A 16,355-nucleotide genomic window follows, 5' to 3' on the forward strand; every position below is an offset into this window, starting at 1 on the left:
TATCTGAAGAGCGAATGAATGCTAAATATCTTCGTTGATTTATGATTCAATTATATATTTTATGACTAATATGTTTCTACTATTCGTAAACTTTTTATCGATTCGCACGTGACAACGCAGGGAGAATTAAAAGATTTACGTCTTATAACTGGGTCTTATGGTTATTTATCTCAATGTGAGTTGATGGATGCACAATGTCCTACTTGTGGACAATTTTTAGAATTAGAAAATGCTTTACTAGAATTAAAAAAAACAATGTCACTGTTAACAAAAAGGGTAAGTATTCAATGATAATCCGTATATAAACTATTTTTTATCTAATTTAAGCGTTGTTTATTACAGCTAGTGGAAGCAGAGAAGCGTGTCTCGTATATTGAGGAATGTGATTGTAAAAAATCATGCTTAATAAATGGTACAACTAAAAACGATGGAGATGCCTGGGATATTGGATGTAGTCGTTGTGAGTGCAGGCAAGGAATAGTCAAATGTGGTCCAAGACCATGTCCAGAGGTTAAATGTAAACATCCAGTATTAAAAGAGGGCGAATGTTGTCCTGTGTGTTTGAGTAAGTACTTTCTAAATTAACTATTTTTTAATGTGTTACAGGAGAATGTACGAACCACTCGAGTTATGGCGATTCGCCAAAGCGACGATTTTGTCAGTTTACAGATACCATTTGTTGAAATTTAACACATACACAATTATGAATATTACCAAACCACCTAAACTTAAATATTTAGATCGTGTAAACGGTCTTTGTCGGTCTGGTGATATAGTCGTCAACTCGTACGACTTAACAACATGCCCGTCATGGGTTCAAGCCCCGAATAGACCGTACCACTACACTTTGGACTAACTATCCAGTAATGGGTAATCAATTAGTCACTGAAAGCCAAGCCCTCTAGTGGTACAGGCAGGGCTTGACCGACACCAGTTGTTGACTCTTCAACTTCAGTTATAAACTATGTATTGACTATGATTGTATTGATCAGGTATTAGATATACCACCTTGTTTCGCGACCTTATTCGGTCCCAAATACAGTCGTATGTCGTGGGTCACCTGTATTCATTGGTACGCATTTTTTATGTTGAATTATCAAACTAATTTAACTGGCTTATTACGGAACATGAATCATTTCAGGTTGCTTGCAAATAAAAATGTAGGAAAATGTTTGAAGCAACCTGAAGCATTTAAATCTTTAAATCTTAAAGGATTTAAATCTTCTCATGTTGAAGAATATCTCTGATATCTGCCATCTGAATCATTTATATTAAGTTTATTAGTAGCTATTTTAATCCATTATTTTCACTCAAAACTGGTTATTATCGGCTGAGTTGTCGGATGGAAACCGCTTATCTTGAACTATCATAAATTCTTTGCTAATTTGTTTATGAATTGCTCACCAAACGGTACTCGCAAATGCAATGGCTTCATTATCTGATGTACTAGCTGTATTAAGCTGAAACAGTGAAACATTGATGTTCATTGATATGCAACTGATTCAAGACAAGGAAGTATTATTCAATAGATAGAAAACCGGTTGGAATTACTTGGTGTTTGAAATATAGATCAGTGGTTCTCAAACTATTTTCATCCAACGTCTGCCTTTATGAGTTTATTAATGATAGCACCCAATCATAACGTATCATGAGTTACTAACGTTGTACATAAACCCCCTATAGCTATTAAGCAGAGGAGGGGGAGGCTGGACCGGGGAGTGAAGAACTGCTAGTATCGGCTTCAGCGCGAACCCATTGAGAAGGACTGGCAACTTCACAATGCAATAGTTAATGGGGAAGAGTCTGTAATCGACCAACTATTTCTCTAACATGATGAAATGGTTACCTCGAGACCTCAGGCGACTGCTTTGTCCTTTTGAAATTGAATATAACACTGATCGCTTTAGCATGTTTAAAGATGGAAATTAATCATTTTTTCATGTTTGATAATGTTCAAACATTATTTTAGATTTCTACTTACTTTAATTTGTCTTCTTTGGTTTTATCCAGGAAATTGGAGATGAATAAGAAGAATCAGGACTATGATTAGGAAAAGTTTACTTTACTTACATTTTTAACTTTCGGTATAAACATTGCATCATCACTTTTTACGTTAGAATGCTAGAGTCTCTAAATTACTTGATAAGACTGTATTGATTACTACAATTTCTACCAAATAAATATATTGGAACTTAAAAAGCTAATTAAAGTCATAGCACAGTTTCCATAGTTTTTAGCGCATGAGTCCTTTCCATTTCTGAGAGAATTCACGATCAACCTAGGTGTATCTATTTTTGTATAATTCTTAAATCTTTGAATATATTTTTTATGGAGTTTTTTACCTTTCTACATCTTATCTTTTTCATTTAGTTTTTCTTTTTCAAATTTCTATGAAATCGAAATAACCAAAGCATAGTTTGTTTTATTTTTGAAACGAATTTGAAATTTCACTTCATTAACAAAAGTTTAACAATTAGCATATATTCCACAAGATACAGTGCACAGCACTTTTCAACGTCTGTGCCTTAAGGCGTTTGATACGTAACATATTCTGTTTTATAAATGTTTCGATCACTATGACTAGTTTAACAAAACAGCAAATTAGGTTGAGGTATGGGCCATTCTAACAGCCGATCGAATACAAGGAATTACTTCCTTGAAAGCATGACAATTGGCTGAATTCGCAACAATGAATGCAATAAAATAATCAACATTTCAGTTCTTATAAAACGTGACAAATTAGTAAGCAGACACATTAAAAGATAAAACATAAATTTGATATATCGCCATCAGTCACCAATACCAACACCCATCTGTAGATTTTTCCTTCTTATCGCCCACTAAAATAATGGGCGATATGAATCACTTTGGGAATCACTGGAATAGATGATGAGCGTAATTTAACAACATTGGATACAACAAGCTTTGCAACTTTTTCTTAAGAGTTTCGAGTTGTTTGTATTTTATATCATTCTATTTTCTTATCTCATTTGCAGAAAGCTGTTACATTACTAAGAAAGACTTTGAACATGGTGAAATCCAAATCTTAGGCTGTAGAAACTGTTCGTGTGTAGATGGTAATATGCATTGTGAATTCCTGCAATGCCCCGAGCTGAAGTGTCCACCGGAGCAACAAATGTCAGTAACGGATGAATGCTGCAAATTTTGTCAAGGTATTTCATCGTTTCCATTAACATTACCACCTCAAGATAACATTTTCTTGGGAGACACGCATCAGCAGCCTCGAGAGCAGCAACATCAACAACGCCATAAAAATATTAAACTGCAACACCAAGAACATGATTCTTTTCAAGTGAACAATTTTGCACAATTTAAAAATAATGAAAGTACAGAATTACATATATCCTCAAGTAAAACGAAATCCGGCGGATCTCTTCACACTATCACAGAAAGGAATAATGATGGAAAACGGGTGGCTAATGTATTTAGTGCCAATAGTAATTCTCATTTTCTTAGAGAGTTTCTCATCGATCAAAGGATACATAATCGGCAAACTGATGATCACGATAATATTGACAACATTCAACAAGATAAGCAAAAACCGTTGGGCGATGATAGTGAAACTCTCTCCATGTTGATCATCACTAACGATCGTTCGCATGGTCAGATAAATCTTATTGACGATCAACTCGGCAGAGTTCAACATAAGGACATAAACTTTGATCTAGAACAAGAAAATTATGCTAAGGATGTGGATAAACAAGATAACCTAAATTTGGGAAAATTCAACAGAGAATCCGATGCATTCCGATAACTAAATCCTTTGATATCGAGTCAAATGTTATCGTATGTATATGGAGTATGTTGTAATCATTGTGAAGTAAAAATTCACAGTACCTATAGACTAAAGCAACGGTAAACGACGCATTTTCGAAGAACCGCATCCCGTATACAAAACCGTGCTTTTCCTCATCTTCATCCAAACGACAATTTGAGCTTCTCACCAAACGCATATTTCACCCGTCGTGCAACTTCACTAAAACATTAGCTGTAAGCACTTATCCGTTGTTGGCCGAAAGTCATCATCCATCAAACAAACAGGAAACACATATGTACTTGGTTTAAATGTATCTAATGATCTTTCAATTTTCCCGACTAACGTTGAGATATTATTTCTGCCCTTTGGATATTTTCGATCATTCTTCGCTCTACAGCACATACAATACCTACAATACCAATACAATTCTAAACTAACAATTACCGTGTATGCAAAATATCAAAATTTACTTAAAAATTTAATTCATTTTTCTTTTCATGTCTGATATAACAACCATTTTGGCTTGCTTCTTCTCTTTCATCGAATTCTCCAATATTTTGCTAATTAATGTTCTACTGGGTTATTGTGAATAACTGCTATGAATAACATTCCGCTACATAACGATGCTATACTAATGATGCTTGGACAAAATTTATAATTTCTGAAAAATTATTTACACCATCCGCTATACTTCCTAACATATCAGGAGTGGACTATTGCTCAAAAGGCCATGCATGTCACAATAACGCTACGTGTCTTAACCTTAACACCAAGTACACGTGTACCTGTCGTTCGGGCTTCCACGGAGATGGGTATCAATGTTTCGGTAAGTAGTAGTTCGTGTACCTAACATTTTCATATCCATTCAAGCAAACAAAATCATACTTATAGCATAGGGTATTACTTTACATATATTAATATATTAAGAATGCCACATGATAAATGTGTTTTTTTTATATATAACATTATACTAAAATCTTACGACATCCTGCAATAACAAAAGTCAACTTGTTATTTCTGTAGTGAGTACTTGACAGGAAATTGAAGTGAGGAAATGGAGGTTTCAAAAAGTTTCATTTTTTCCAGATTTATTATTCTCTACAGAAATCCCTTTAATTTACATAGTCATCTCGTGCAGAACTTTAAAATAAACATAAAGTAACACATTGTCAAACTAATGCACTCAATTTGAAAGTTTTTTCTCTACGCGTTATTACCTGTCGGTTCATGTGATTTCACAATCGAGATGTTTCACTTTAATTTCAGAAAATAATACACTTCTGACACCATCTCCAAAAATAATATTAAAATTTAAACTACATAACATGAATCTATTATTTGCTTTGTAGTTGGTTATACTAAAGTCTATATTTGTTAATTGCTCTGTACATTTTCCTTCAGACAAATAGTAATCATAAAGCAATTGAAGCGATATAAATGTTAAAAAATTACTCTTCTCAATGTTTTTGGTTGCGTGGTAATATAAACCAGACATTCTGCTAAATGGCATCGCACCTTAAAGCCAAAATCGATGATATTCGTTGACATTCGATCGACATTCACACAAAAACTGTTTTAGGTAATTATTTTCACGCCATGCGTAGGCGCGTGAAATATTTGGCATTTCATGGAACGACAAATACCTACGTCACACAAAGCGTAAACTTTTCCGTAAACTAATTGTCAGCCATACAACCCTATAAAGCTTTTGCCAGGAAGTTTACGCTCTCTCATCAAGGTGGAATGTATAATGAGGTGTAGTTATAGCGCTTTTGGCGATCCCCCCCCTGGGCTCCGATTTTGACAGATGGTTTTCCGCTTGTATATGTATTGATGGATTGTTTACGTCTTGCATGGTCAATATTTGATGGAAATCAATTTGGGTGAATATTTTAATTTATTAGAACACAGCCTGTGATTTAAAATGGAAATTTTCCTTCGAGAACTTGAAGCGTTCGCCAAACGCAGAAAACTAACTGTCAGTTTTCTTCGTCGATTCTTCTTCCACCTAGCTGTCAAAACGGGCTTATAACTTGACCTGATATCTTTACGGTCCTTGCTCTCTCATAAAAATCTAGCGTAAACTTTTTGAGTTTACGCCTCGTGTGACAACCGAATAAAACGCACTATACAGTCATTATCCGATATACGCTATTGTACGGGACCGAGCGCAATAGCGTATCTCGAGTTTTCGCGTATAGCGGATTCCTATGGAAAAATAGTTTACACTACCAGTTCGAGGGTTGAAAATATCGCCACAGAGTTTTGCAGTAAAGTTTTTTGTTATACAATAGGTATCTTTTGCACAAATTTAATGAAAAATGCATTAAGAACATTAAAGAAATTCAAAAAGAGCATAACATATTTCAAAAAATTAAAATATTTGCAAACAACACATGGAGCTGTCAAATTTAGAGGAATCGCGTACTGCGAATTCGCGTACAGGCGGTCCCCGAGATACACGGTACCACTTATACGCGGATTCGGAGATACGCGATTTTCCAAATTTGACAGTTCTTTGAGCAAATTGTATTGAATTGACACATCCATTGTGAAATACCAAATAATTTCCGTATTGAACGAATGTAAAATACTATTTAAAAAGGATTAATTCAGTAGAAACATATCAGATAATTAATTTAGTGGCGAAAACCACCCCCTACGTGCAAAATTGCTGCAAGAATGTTTTTCCATAAACAATGTGCAATCGAGTCTATCCAAAATGTGGCTATTATCCATAATTTAATCGGAATTTAATACGGCTAAGTTTGCATTCGGCTCAATGTTTGTTAACACTTTGACCACCGGCCTGACGTCACAGTTTTTGAGTGAGCACGTAGCGGATGGCAAGAGAGCGACGAGAGCGACAGTTTCTCGTGCCATTGTTATCACTCTTTTGTTTCATGGCGATAAGCGGCGTAGCACATGTCGTTCTCGTTCTCTCTTTCCTACCTCATTCTTTCTCGAGAGAATCACTGAGCGTCAGATGCAAAGCTGAACGGTGAGCAAAACCGTCATGCGAATTTATATGACACGGCGCTTAACACTTTAACCGCCGGCATGACGTCACAGTTTTTGAGTGAGCAGGTAGCGCATAGCAAGAGAGCGATGAGAGCGACACTTTCTCGTGCCATCGTAATCACTCTTTTGTTTCATTGCGATAAGCGGTGTAGCACATGTGGTTCTCGTTCTCTCTTTCCTACCTCATTCGTTATCAAGAGAATCACTAAGCGTCAGATGCAAAGCTGAACGGTGAGCAAAACCGCCATGCGAATTTATACGACACGGCGCTTAAAGTGTTAAAGTGTTAAGGGTATATGTTATGGATACAAAAATGTTCTTCTTCTCCTTTCAACGGCACAACAACCGTTGTCGGTCCCCTACTAGCAAAGAGAATGTAAAAGTGTGCGTCTTTCAGGCGAGGGGCATGTAGCAGCAGGGAGAGACGGTTGGAAATACGCGGAATTGCTCGGAGGCGAGAGCGTGCCCTACTAGCAAAGAGAACCCTACTAGCAATGAGAATGAAAAAGTGTGCGACTTTCTGGCGAGGGGCATGTACAAGCATGGGGAGACGGTTGGAAATACGCGGAATTACGCGGAGGCGCGAGCGTGTTTTGGTTTCTACACAGTTTTTGCACTCACACAATTACACATGTGTGAATGTGTGCGTTCACTTTCAGCCTGCGCGCTCAGTTTGGTTTTCTCGCAGCGGCATGCGGCTATCGGTGTCTCGCTCGCACTAGTGCAGCGAGTGTTCCTCTGTGCGCTCCCTTTCTTGCCACCACACGAAATCGTCAGTTCAGCTCAAGCGTTCGCCATCAAAGGCCGCGAGCGTGTTAGCCTAAGTCCCGAGCGATCGAAGATTCGCTAAGTGTTGAAGTGTTGTGCACATTGAAATGAAGCTGCGCTTTTCTTTCACCATTTATCTTAAATGTGTGATTTGCGCTGCTTTATTTCAATATTTATTTACTGCATTGAGCAGCAACAACGGTATTCATGCAGTTAAGCGACTATTTGAAATACGACGATTTTTTATATAATGAATGTGTGTGGTTTGAAGCAAGATTGTGTGGAGCTATCTATTTAAATGTTCTTTGTATTGTAAATGTATTCGCAATAAAAGTGATAAAATATAAACCGAGTTTGATGTGTTCAAGTTTTTGTTTTGATTCGGGTGCACCAAGTCCGTGTGAAGGAAAGCGCACAGCGCGCTACGAAGGGGGCGTCAGTCCAACGCAGCGCAATTCGCTGGAATCAAGTGGGAGGGGGTACCAGCTCAGCGCAGCGCAAGCCGAAAGAAACGGGAAGGGAAGGGGTATGATGAAACAGCGCGAGCGAGCGTTCTTTACAGCGAGAGCGCCTCGTGTATTTTAAAGGCAAGCAAGAGAGCGCATTCTCTCCGTGGTAGCGCTCCATCCGCCATTTTTAATTTCGAGTCCAAAACAACGGACTTAAGATCCGTTCTTGGGTAAGCGAGAGAGCGCTGCGCGCGCTTACTCTCAATTCGGAAAAAATCACTGTCGCTCGACTATGGCGGACAATACAAATTCGACCGAACCCCTTCTCCCTGTTTCTATATGCCCCTCGCCTGTAAATTTCGCTCTCTTTGTCTGCAGGGTCAAGACCTGCCTGTACCACATAAATATTAGTTACGAAATATATAACTACAAAATTATTGTTTTTCTTTGGAAAACTTAACACATTTAGTCAAAGTATAATAATAAGTTTTTTGGTATGCAAAGCTTTAAGCAATTCTCAAAATATTCTCGTGCGCCGTGTTCAAAATCGAGGGCTGCTAGTTTACCTTACATGGGGTAATGGATTTTGTTGCTATTTTGTAAACGATATTTGTTTACAGGGTTTTTGGATAGAACTCAAGACCGCGGGACACTTTGATGAATTGGAATGAGATACGTGAAAACGTTGACGATACCGGGATCTGCGGATTTGTATCGCAAGACTGCGAAAGACTTTTTCCGGCACATTCTGTCTCTTTCTTGTTTGTATGGACTTTTCATTCACTTTAAACATCTGTAATTTGAAAACCCCTCTTATTCGACAGTTTTATCGTCTCTCAATTAAGACAGAGTTAACTGTATTACAATATTGCATTGGTCTCCCATTCTAAATGGACAACCAATTTGAAGCAATGCAACCAAGCAATGCAATCAATGTAGAACACGATGCGATGTGGATTGCATACGCAAAGGCTAAAAACTGTTCTAAACGGTTGCATTGCTGATCGCGATGCTACTAGACATGGGCAAGAAGAGCGGGAATCATAAGGTTCGCTCGCTCCCATTAGTGAGCGGCCGCTCGCCGCTCTTCATTCCAGAAAAATATGATTCGCCCGCTCGCATAAAAAATATAAAAAAGCTCGTTTGAAACTAGTTGCCCTGAGAAAAAATTAAATAAAAAATTATTATACAGTCGGATTTATGTAAATAGCTACATGTAAAAACAGTAAATATTTTTATTGTGGTTAAGTAAAACTAAATCTCAAATTAACATAAAAAACAGCATAAGCTACTGTCGTCGACCCACACTGCCTATTCAAAACACACGTATAAAACATCGTAGAGCGCGAGCGCATCGTATGTGAAAAACACACAGAGAAAAACAGCCTGGCTTGCAAGCGCACTGCTTGTCCAAAATACGTAGCGAGAAGATCAGGGTAGCTCGCGAGCGCACAGCCTATTCAAAATCCATGCATAAAAAACAGCCTAGCTCGCGAGCGCACAGCCTATCCAAAATCCATTCAGAAAAAACAGCCTAGCTCGCGAGCGCAGTGCCTATCCAAATTACGTAGCGAGAAGATCAGGGTAGCTCGCGAGCGCACTGCCTATCCAAAATCCATGCAGAAAAAAACAGCCTAGCTCGCGAGCGCGCTGCCCATCCAAAATACATACTGAGAAGAACAAGGTAACTCGCGAGCGTCCCTTTTCTTCTCACTACGTAATTTGTACAGGTAGCGCGCTCGCGTGCTAGCTTGATTCTTTCACTATGCATGTTGGCGCTCGCGAGCTAGGCTGTTTTTTATGAATGGATTTTGGACCAACAGGTCGCACACGAGCTACCCTGTTCTTCTCGCTACGTATTTTGGATGGGCACTGCGCTCGCGAGCTAGGCTGTTTTTTATGTATCGATTTTGGATAGGCAGTGCGCTCGCGAGCTAGGTTGTTTTTAATGCATGGATTTTAAGCATCCAGGCCGCTCGCGAGCTACTCTGATCTTCTCGCTACCTTTTTTTGATAGACAGAGCGATAGCGTGCTAGGTTGTAGAGCCGCTGATAAACAGCTGATTTAAAAAAGCAAGGTATATTTCGACGTACACAAAATGGATTTATAGTGGTTATAATAATTATCACCTAACCTGAATTTTTTCGCTGTATTCGCTGTAGGAAACCAGTTATTACGATAAATAATATCAGTTGTTTTGTAATAAAAAAAGAGTTTTAATTGCCTCACGCTATGCTTTTTTTATACAGGAGGACGGCTTTGCCTAATTGCTTAAATACTCACTATTATAATGATTTTTGTAACATTCGTTCACAGAGTGACATTTTGTTTTTTCTTCCTGCCTGATTATAGTGCCGATTATGTGACTCAACAGCTTCAGAAAAAGAATTAAAAATGCTCATTTTCTATTATGATCCGAGTTAGAGCACTCGATTTGTGTCTGGTTTGATATATCGAACTGAACGAAGGTCATTTGCATTACCTGACTCAAACGGAGACCGTTTTTTGTCAAACAGCTTTCCGTCAGGTTAAAGCTACGGAAAACGTTTTGTTTTACGGTTTAACTACTAAATACATATATTTAAACCACACGAATTGCATTTAATTACATTCAAAAGGGGTTTTTTGTAATTATTCATTACAAAAAGGGTGGGAATAACAAAATACACAGAAATTAGAAAATCATACCACAAGCGCTACTTTGCATGACATTGCCAAACACATTTAAAGAACAATAATATGCCACACGTAGAAATAATTATAAATTGATACGATACTTCCTGCGTTACGCGTTGCAGTTTGTTTTGACAAACAAATCCATTTCAGATCAAATTGGTAGCAATCTCTCGAGTCAACGAAAGAAGTCTCTAACAAGCTTGTATAATACCGATTTCGTTTTAGTTCGTGTAGCGCGATTTTGTTTTGTGTTTGATCATTATTTCATTTTTGAACAGATGCCACGGATGAAAAAAACGGGGAGCACAATTAATGAGATGAAAACTCATTAGTGGTTGTTGTGCTGTCATCGAAGATGTAAAATATGTGTATTTTTGTGTATTGATTTTTTCTCACCATTAACTGTATACTCTATTATTTGAGAACAATCTGCATTAATTAAGCAATACCTCACGAAAGATATTACCTATATATCCTGTCCAATTGCTAATATATGGCTAGCGCGAGCGGACGAATCACCGCTCGCTCGTGATTCGCAGTAAGCAAAAGAGCCAGCTCGCTCGAATCGTCGCAAAGAATCATTTTGCCGATGTCTAGTTGCTACCATGTGAAGTGCCCTTAGGCGTCATCGTTATGTAAGGGGCGATTTGTTACATGGGTAAGAGGGGTTTAACTTTTAAATTACAACCTAACAACCTTGGCGGTTATGCCGGCCGTAAAAATATTTCGCAATTTTATTAGTACTAGTTAAGGCCCGGTAAGATCTACCGGATGTCCTCAAATTTAGAATTATTTTCAAACTCTACACGTTCAGTGGCAATAACCATAACTCAAACACCTATTTGTTCTTATTTGTTCTTACAACTGTGTTAACCTTGTAACTTCCTGGTTGTTAAAGTTCTTACTGTACATTGCAGCCAAGTAAATAACCATAAAAAACCAAGTCACGCAATTTTGTTATTTTTTAACTGGTTTTCAAAAATGAGGTTATTTGTTACGCACGTAAAGTACCAATGAATCTTATTTACTTACACTTATAAGTAATAACAATGATAATCATGATTGGCGAGTGTTGTGGCCATTTTGATAAAACAGAAAGTTCAGTAGCTGCATTCCTACTTATTTTAAATCGAACTGATACGTTCCATGCCTCTGTTGACACAAATGTATAATTTTTTTATTATTATTTTTTAGTTATCGGCGTGATTTTATAGAAAGCATAGCTAAGTAGTAACCTCAACAACGTGTTGATTGAATAACGTATTGATGTGCAGTGGATTAAAAAATTAGGGTACTGCTAATACATATACAACATGTTTAGATCCAATCCCAATTGCTTACTTAAAAACATAATATTTTTGAAATGTTCACTTCTGCTTCAATCCAGCTTCTGTTTTTTGTGTAAATGTAAAATTGATATACAAAAATATGATATCGCACGTGGTTTGAATTTCATTTCTACTCTTTTTTTCTACTTATGTTTCATACGTTAGGTAATAAGTAATAGATGCTTAGAACATTTTCAATGGAAATTTTCTCGGTCTTTAATTTTATGCGGATCATTTCCAAAAACGCCATCAAAATTTTATTATATGATCCTGAAACTGATTTTTGAAGTATTACATGGATTTGGTATTTATGTATGAGACAATTCTTATTGTTGTGCAAAATATCAAATTTCAACAGTGAACATATTCCCTCACATAACTATTTCAACGGTGTAGTTCTAATATTCCGATGTATACTGTTATAGAAAAGAATGGTTCAACACTGTTATAGCCTTCCCAGATCAATTAACTAAATTCACGTTTACTTGCAAACTACTTTATTTACTCTTGCCGCCCCACATCTTTCAGATTTTTCTTCTAATTTGACGTGTCCTTAATTATAACGTGGTTGTTCTTAATCAACACCCTAGTACGGTGATAGCATCACATGCTAGATATCGCCATCACTCTTGATAGAAACAGTCAGAATCTTTTCAGCTCTCTTGAGCACGTTACAGTAAGCATAGTTTCATTGTGGATCATTCTGCAGTTGATGCTGATCCGGCTGAATGCAGTGCGCACGGTTGTCTCACCTAACGCGCAGTATGTTGCAGCCATGTTGCGCAATGAACCATCTCTCTCTTTAGTGCTTTGTTCCGGAAGGCCATCCTGAAATAAGTAGTTCTTCCCACCCGCGAGCAAATCGTTACAAATTCAATTTTAATTTTCAAGCCATCAACATCCGCCGCTTTCTTGCTCGGAATTTCAACAAGGCTTTTTAGCATATAGCCGCTTAGGGTCTCTCGGGTACATCCGCCTCTTATTGTCATGCGTTTTCCTTGTCCCGACTCAGCCAATATTGCGGAGTAGTAGATTTGAGGGAGTAGTAGATTTGTGGCGGTCCCGTGGTACGTGGTCGTCAATTCGAACGACTCAATAACATACCCGTCATGGGTTCAAGGCCATGGACCGTCCCCCCGTAGCAAGGATTGACTATCCGGCTACATGGTAATGAATTAAGTCTCGAAAGTCTATACAGGCCTGCATGTCCTCATAGGACGTTACGCCAAATAGAAGAAGATTTGAGGGAGTGTACATGTTCGACGTTCTGGGTATAGCAACCCGTTTTATAAGATATTCTGTACCGCACTTATCTGCTGATGACGACGGTGTATGTAGTATTCGAGGTGCTTAAGCATCAATAATGAGTATGGTTGGCTTTATCAATGATTGAATGAATTGTAATATCAATTATTTCACAATTAAGCTATTTTGCATAGTTTTCAAACATGTTTTTTTAAATATTGCCTTGAATATCTTGATTCATAATGTTAAGGGGTATGAGATGGGACACGTTATCATCAGGTGGCTAATTTGCAACTTTCATTATAAAACATCTACGTAACCATTGCCCTCATTACCCGCGGGCTGGGAGTGTGGCATGGAGCAAGTCCTTTCGCAGCAACGCGCGTTGCTAAGAGAGCTCTCCTCTCTCCGCTTTCTCTCTCTCGCTGAATGTTTACTCTCACGTCATTGTGGCGATTTTCGATTTTATATATAGTGAGATTATTACTATGTATTTATTCAATAAAGTCATCCAGCTTTTTTAGGCCGCAAATACTCGACGCGCGTTTCCGCGGGCGCGTTTAAACGTTTTTTTAAAGAGCAAAAAATGATTGTGTTTATTCATACACTAAAGTACATCGATTGATTCAATTGAGTTGACGAAATCTTAACTAGGTTTCCTGCCTGCTGGTGTTTACACTAGGGGTTTGAACTTACAGTTCAAGCTTTTCTTTTTTTTTTTGAAAGGTAAGGAAATAAATGTTTTCTTTAATGACAGCACAGAGTGGCTATGTAAGTAAAGCTTTTAGCTACTGTGAGGATATTATCCAAAATGAATGAAATTGATAGGAGAAGAATATTTACAAAAGCTTACTATACTAACTACCCTAACTTAACCTAACTTATGCCTAATTTTACGTTGTATCGACACAAAAGCGCGTACGCATGCATACACATCCCATCCTGCAGGGGACCCGACAAAACACACCATGCGCATTTTGTCTAATCCTCCACAAGACGAAGGATACATAGCACGTGCAAGCGTCATCGTGTAGATACAGCTTTCACCTTAATTGCGAACTAGGGTACTAAAATAAGTTCCTTACTAACTTAGTAAATACTTTCCGAATGCGAGTTCATATAGGTCTGTCGAAGTCGATCTAGGATATCCTGGATTTTTTTCCGTTAACATGGGCAAACCAGTTTGTGCATGCAGATCTGTGGCCCCACCACCGTACCGATTCGGCAAGTTCAAAAATAATTTCAAAAACCTGTTTTGAATTGATTTTAACAATTCGAACATTTGTACCAAACGTTACATCCATAGGTTATCGATGGCAAAACAATCTGACTGTAAATAATCATTTTGTTTTCCAGTGATGAGATGATTGATTTGATTTGCGCTTGATGAGAGGGTATAGACTCTTTAACATCCAGGTTGCCTTGATTAACCTGGACTTGATGTTTAAAGCAGAGCCGCTGATCAAAAACAACGCCTAGGTATCGTGCGGTGCTTGTCCATGGAATGTTAGTGGCACCCATTTTAATATTTCCAGACTTACGCTCTATTGTGGAAATTCTGGTGCCAGTTCTGTATGGGACTATTAGGGTTTGAGTTTTGTTGGAGTTTATGTTGATTTTTCAATCGTTCAGGTACTTGATAAACATGTCAAGGCCTCTCTGAAGTCCGGTACCAACGTGTCGTAAGGTCCTGCTTGAACACAAGATGGCAGTGTCATCCGCGTACAAGGCCAGATCCGTGCCTGACCTCAAAGAAGGAACATCGCTCATGTAGCAATTGTACAACAGAGGACCGATAACACTCCCCTGTGGTACACATGCACAGTTTGAATATGAATCGGATTTTTCCGAATTCACGTAAACAGCCGATGTTCGTCCACTGAGGTAGTTTTGGACCAAATGAACCAAGTAGGAAGGAAACCCTGCACCCTGAGTTTGTAAATGAGACCGTTATGCCAGACGCTATCGAACGCCTTTCCCACGTCTAGAAGGGCTATGCCTTTGAATTTCCCACTTGTTTTGGCATTGCTAACAATCTGCATCACTCGCTGTAACTGCATGGCTGCCGACCGCTGCCTCCTGAACCAAACTGTACGTCAGGTAGGATGTTGTTAGCAGACACGTGGGTCTCCAACCTCGTGTGAATTATCCTTTCGAATACTTTGCTAATGGAACTCAATAAAGAAATAGGACGATAACTCGATCCCGAGCATGAGTCCTTTCCAGGTTTCAGCACTGGCACTACTTTAGCAAGTTTCCACACTTTTGGAAAATATCCCAATTCAAGGCACCTGTTAAACACCCTAGTTAGCCAGATGGCAGTGCTGTAACTAACGTGTTTGAGCATAACATTGAATATGCCATCCTGTCCCGGAGCCTTGTAGCTAACACTGTATTTAATGATTTTAAGAACTTCCCCGCAGGTGACACGGTCAATCTCTGTGGTATCCACAGGTACAGAACTTAACTCCCTGATGCTAGAATGAACAGCATCCTCAAACGGGCTTGTTAGTGGATCACTAAGCCTGTGAGCTAGCGCGAAATGGGAAGCCAAAGTTTCAGCTTTTTCACTAGGAGTGAAAGCGGAAGTAGAGGTGTTTTTAAGAATTGGAATGGGCTTCCTTTTATACGGTACGTACCTTGTTCGCAAACTGGTTGTTCCTAACTTCAGTGAGTCTAGCCTCAACCAGTTTAGCTGCTTGTCGGAATGCAGAGTAGAAAGTCCTATCTCCTGTCCTTTGAAACCTTTGCCTGAAACTAAAAACTCTTATAAAACGCTTTGTCACCGCATCCAATTCTAGAACTTTATCTCGGATGTGTACCAAGGGGAGCGTATCTCGGCTTCCCTCATACAATCAATGATACCGGAGATTGCTGCATCGATATCCTCAATCGTAACAAGAGAACGGGAGGCATCGATGTACTCCCCCATGTGGTGTTCAAAACGAAGCCAGTCCGCTTCCCGGTAATTTCGCTGTTGTCGACTGATTTGTGACCCCGAAGCACTGATGCCCATTGTCACCGGTAGGTGATCAGATGAAAGTCCCGTGATAGTGGTCGGGACATCAATGCGGTTGGATATATTTGTT

At 38.6% G+C, this 16,355-nt stretch overlaps 1 protein-coding gene across 10 annotated transcripts in view; it reads left to right on the forward strand.

Annotated features, from left to right (window-relative positions):
• Window positions 1-16,355, forward strand: part of LOC121601096 (protein kinase C-binding protein NELL2-like) — a 120,002-nt gene that overhangs the window by 78,163 nt on the left and 25,484 nt on the right. For 7 of the 10 annotated variants that reach the window (XM_041929905.1, XM_041929911.1, XM_041929904.1 and 4 more), the window contains 3 exons: window positions 121-276; window positions 343-565; window positions 2,997-3,173. In XM_041929905.1, the coding sequence (XP_041785839.1) occupies window positions 121-276; window positions 343-565; window positions 2,997-3,173 (556 nt within the window). Of the gene's footprint in view, window positions 1-120; window positions 277-342; window positions 566-2,996; window positions 3,174-4,484; window positions 4,605-16,355 lie in introns of all 10 variants that reach the window. The other 3 variants (XM_041929912.1, XM_041929908.1, XM_041929910.1) reach the window with 1 other exon arrangement.

Source organism: Anopheles merus, unplaced genomic scaffold, assembly GCF_017562075.2.
Source record: "Anopheles merus strain MAF unplaced genomic scaffold, AmerM5.1 LNR4000026, whole genome shotgun sequence".
In the NCBI taxonomy this organism is placed as follows: Eukaryota; Metazoa; Arthropoda; class Insecta; order Diptera; family Culicidae; genus Anopheles; species Anopheles merus.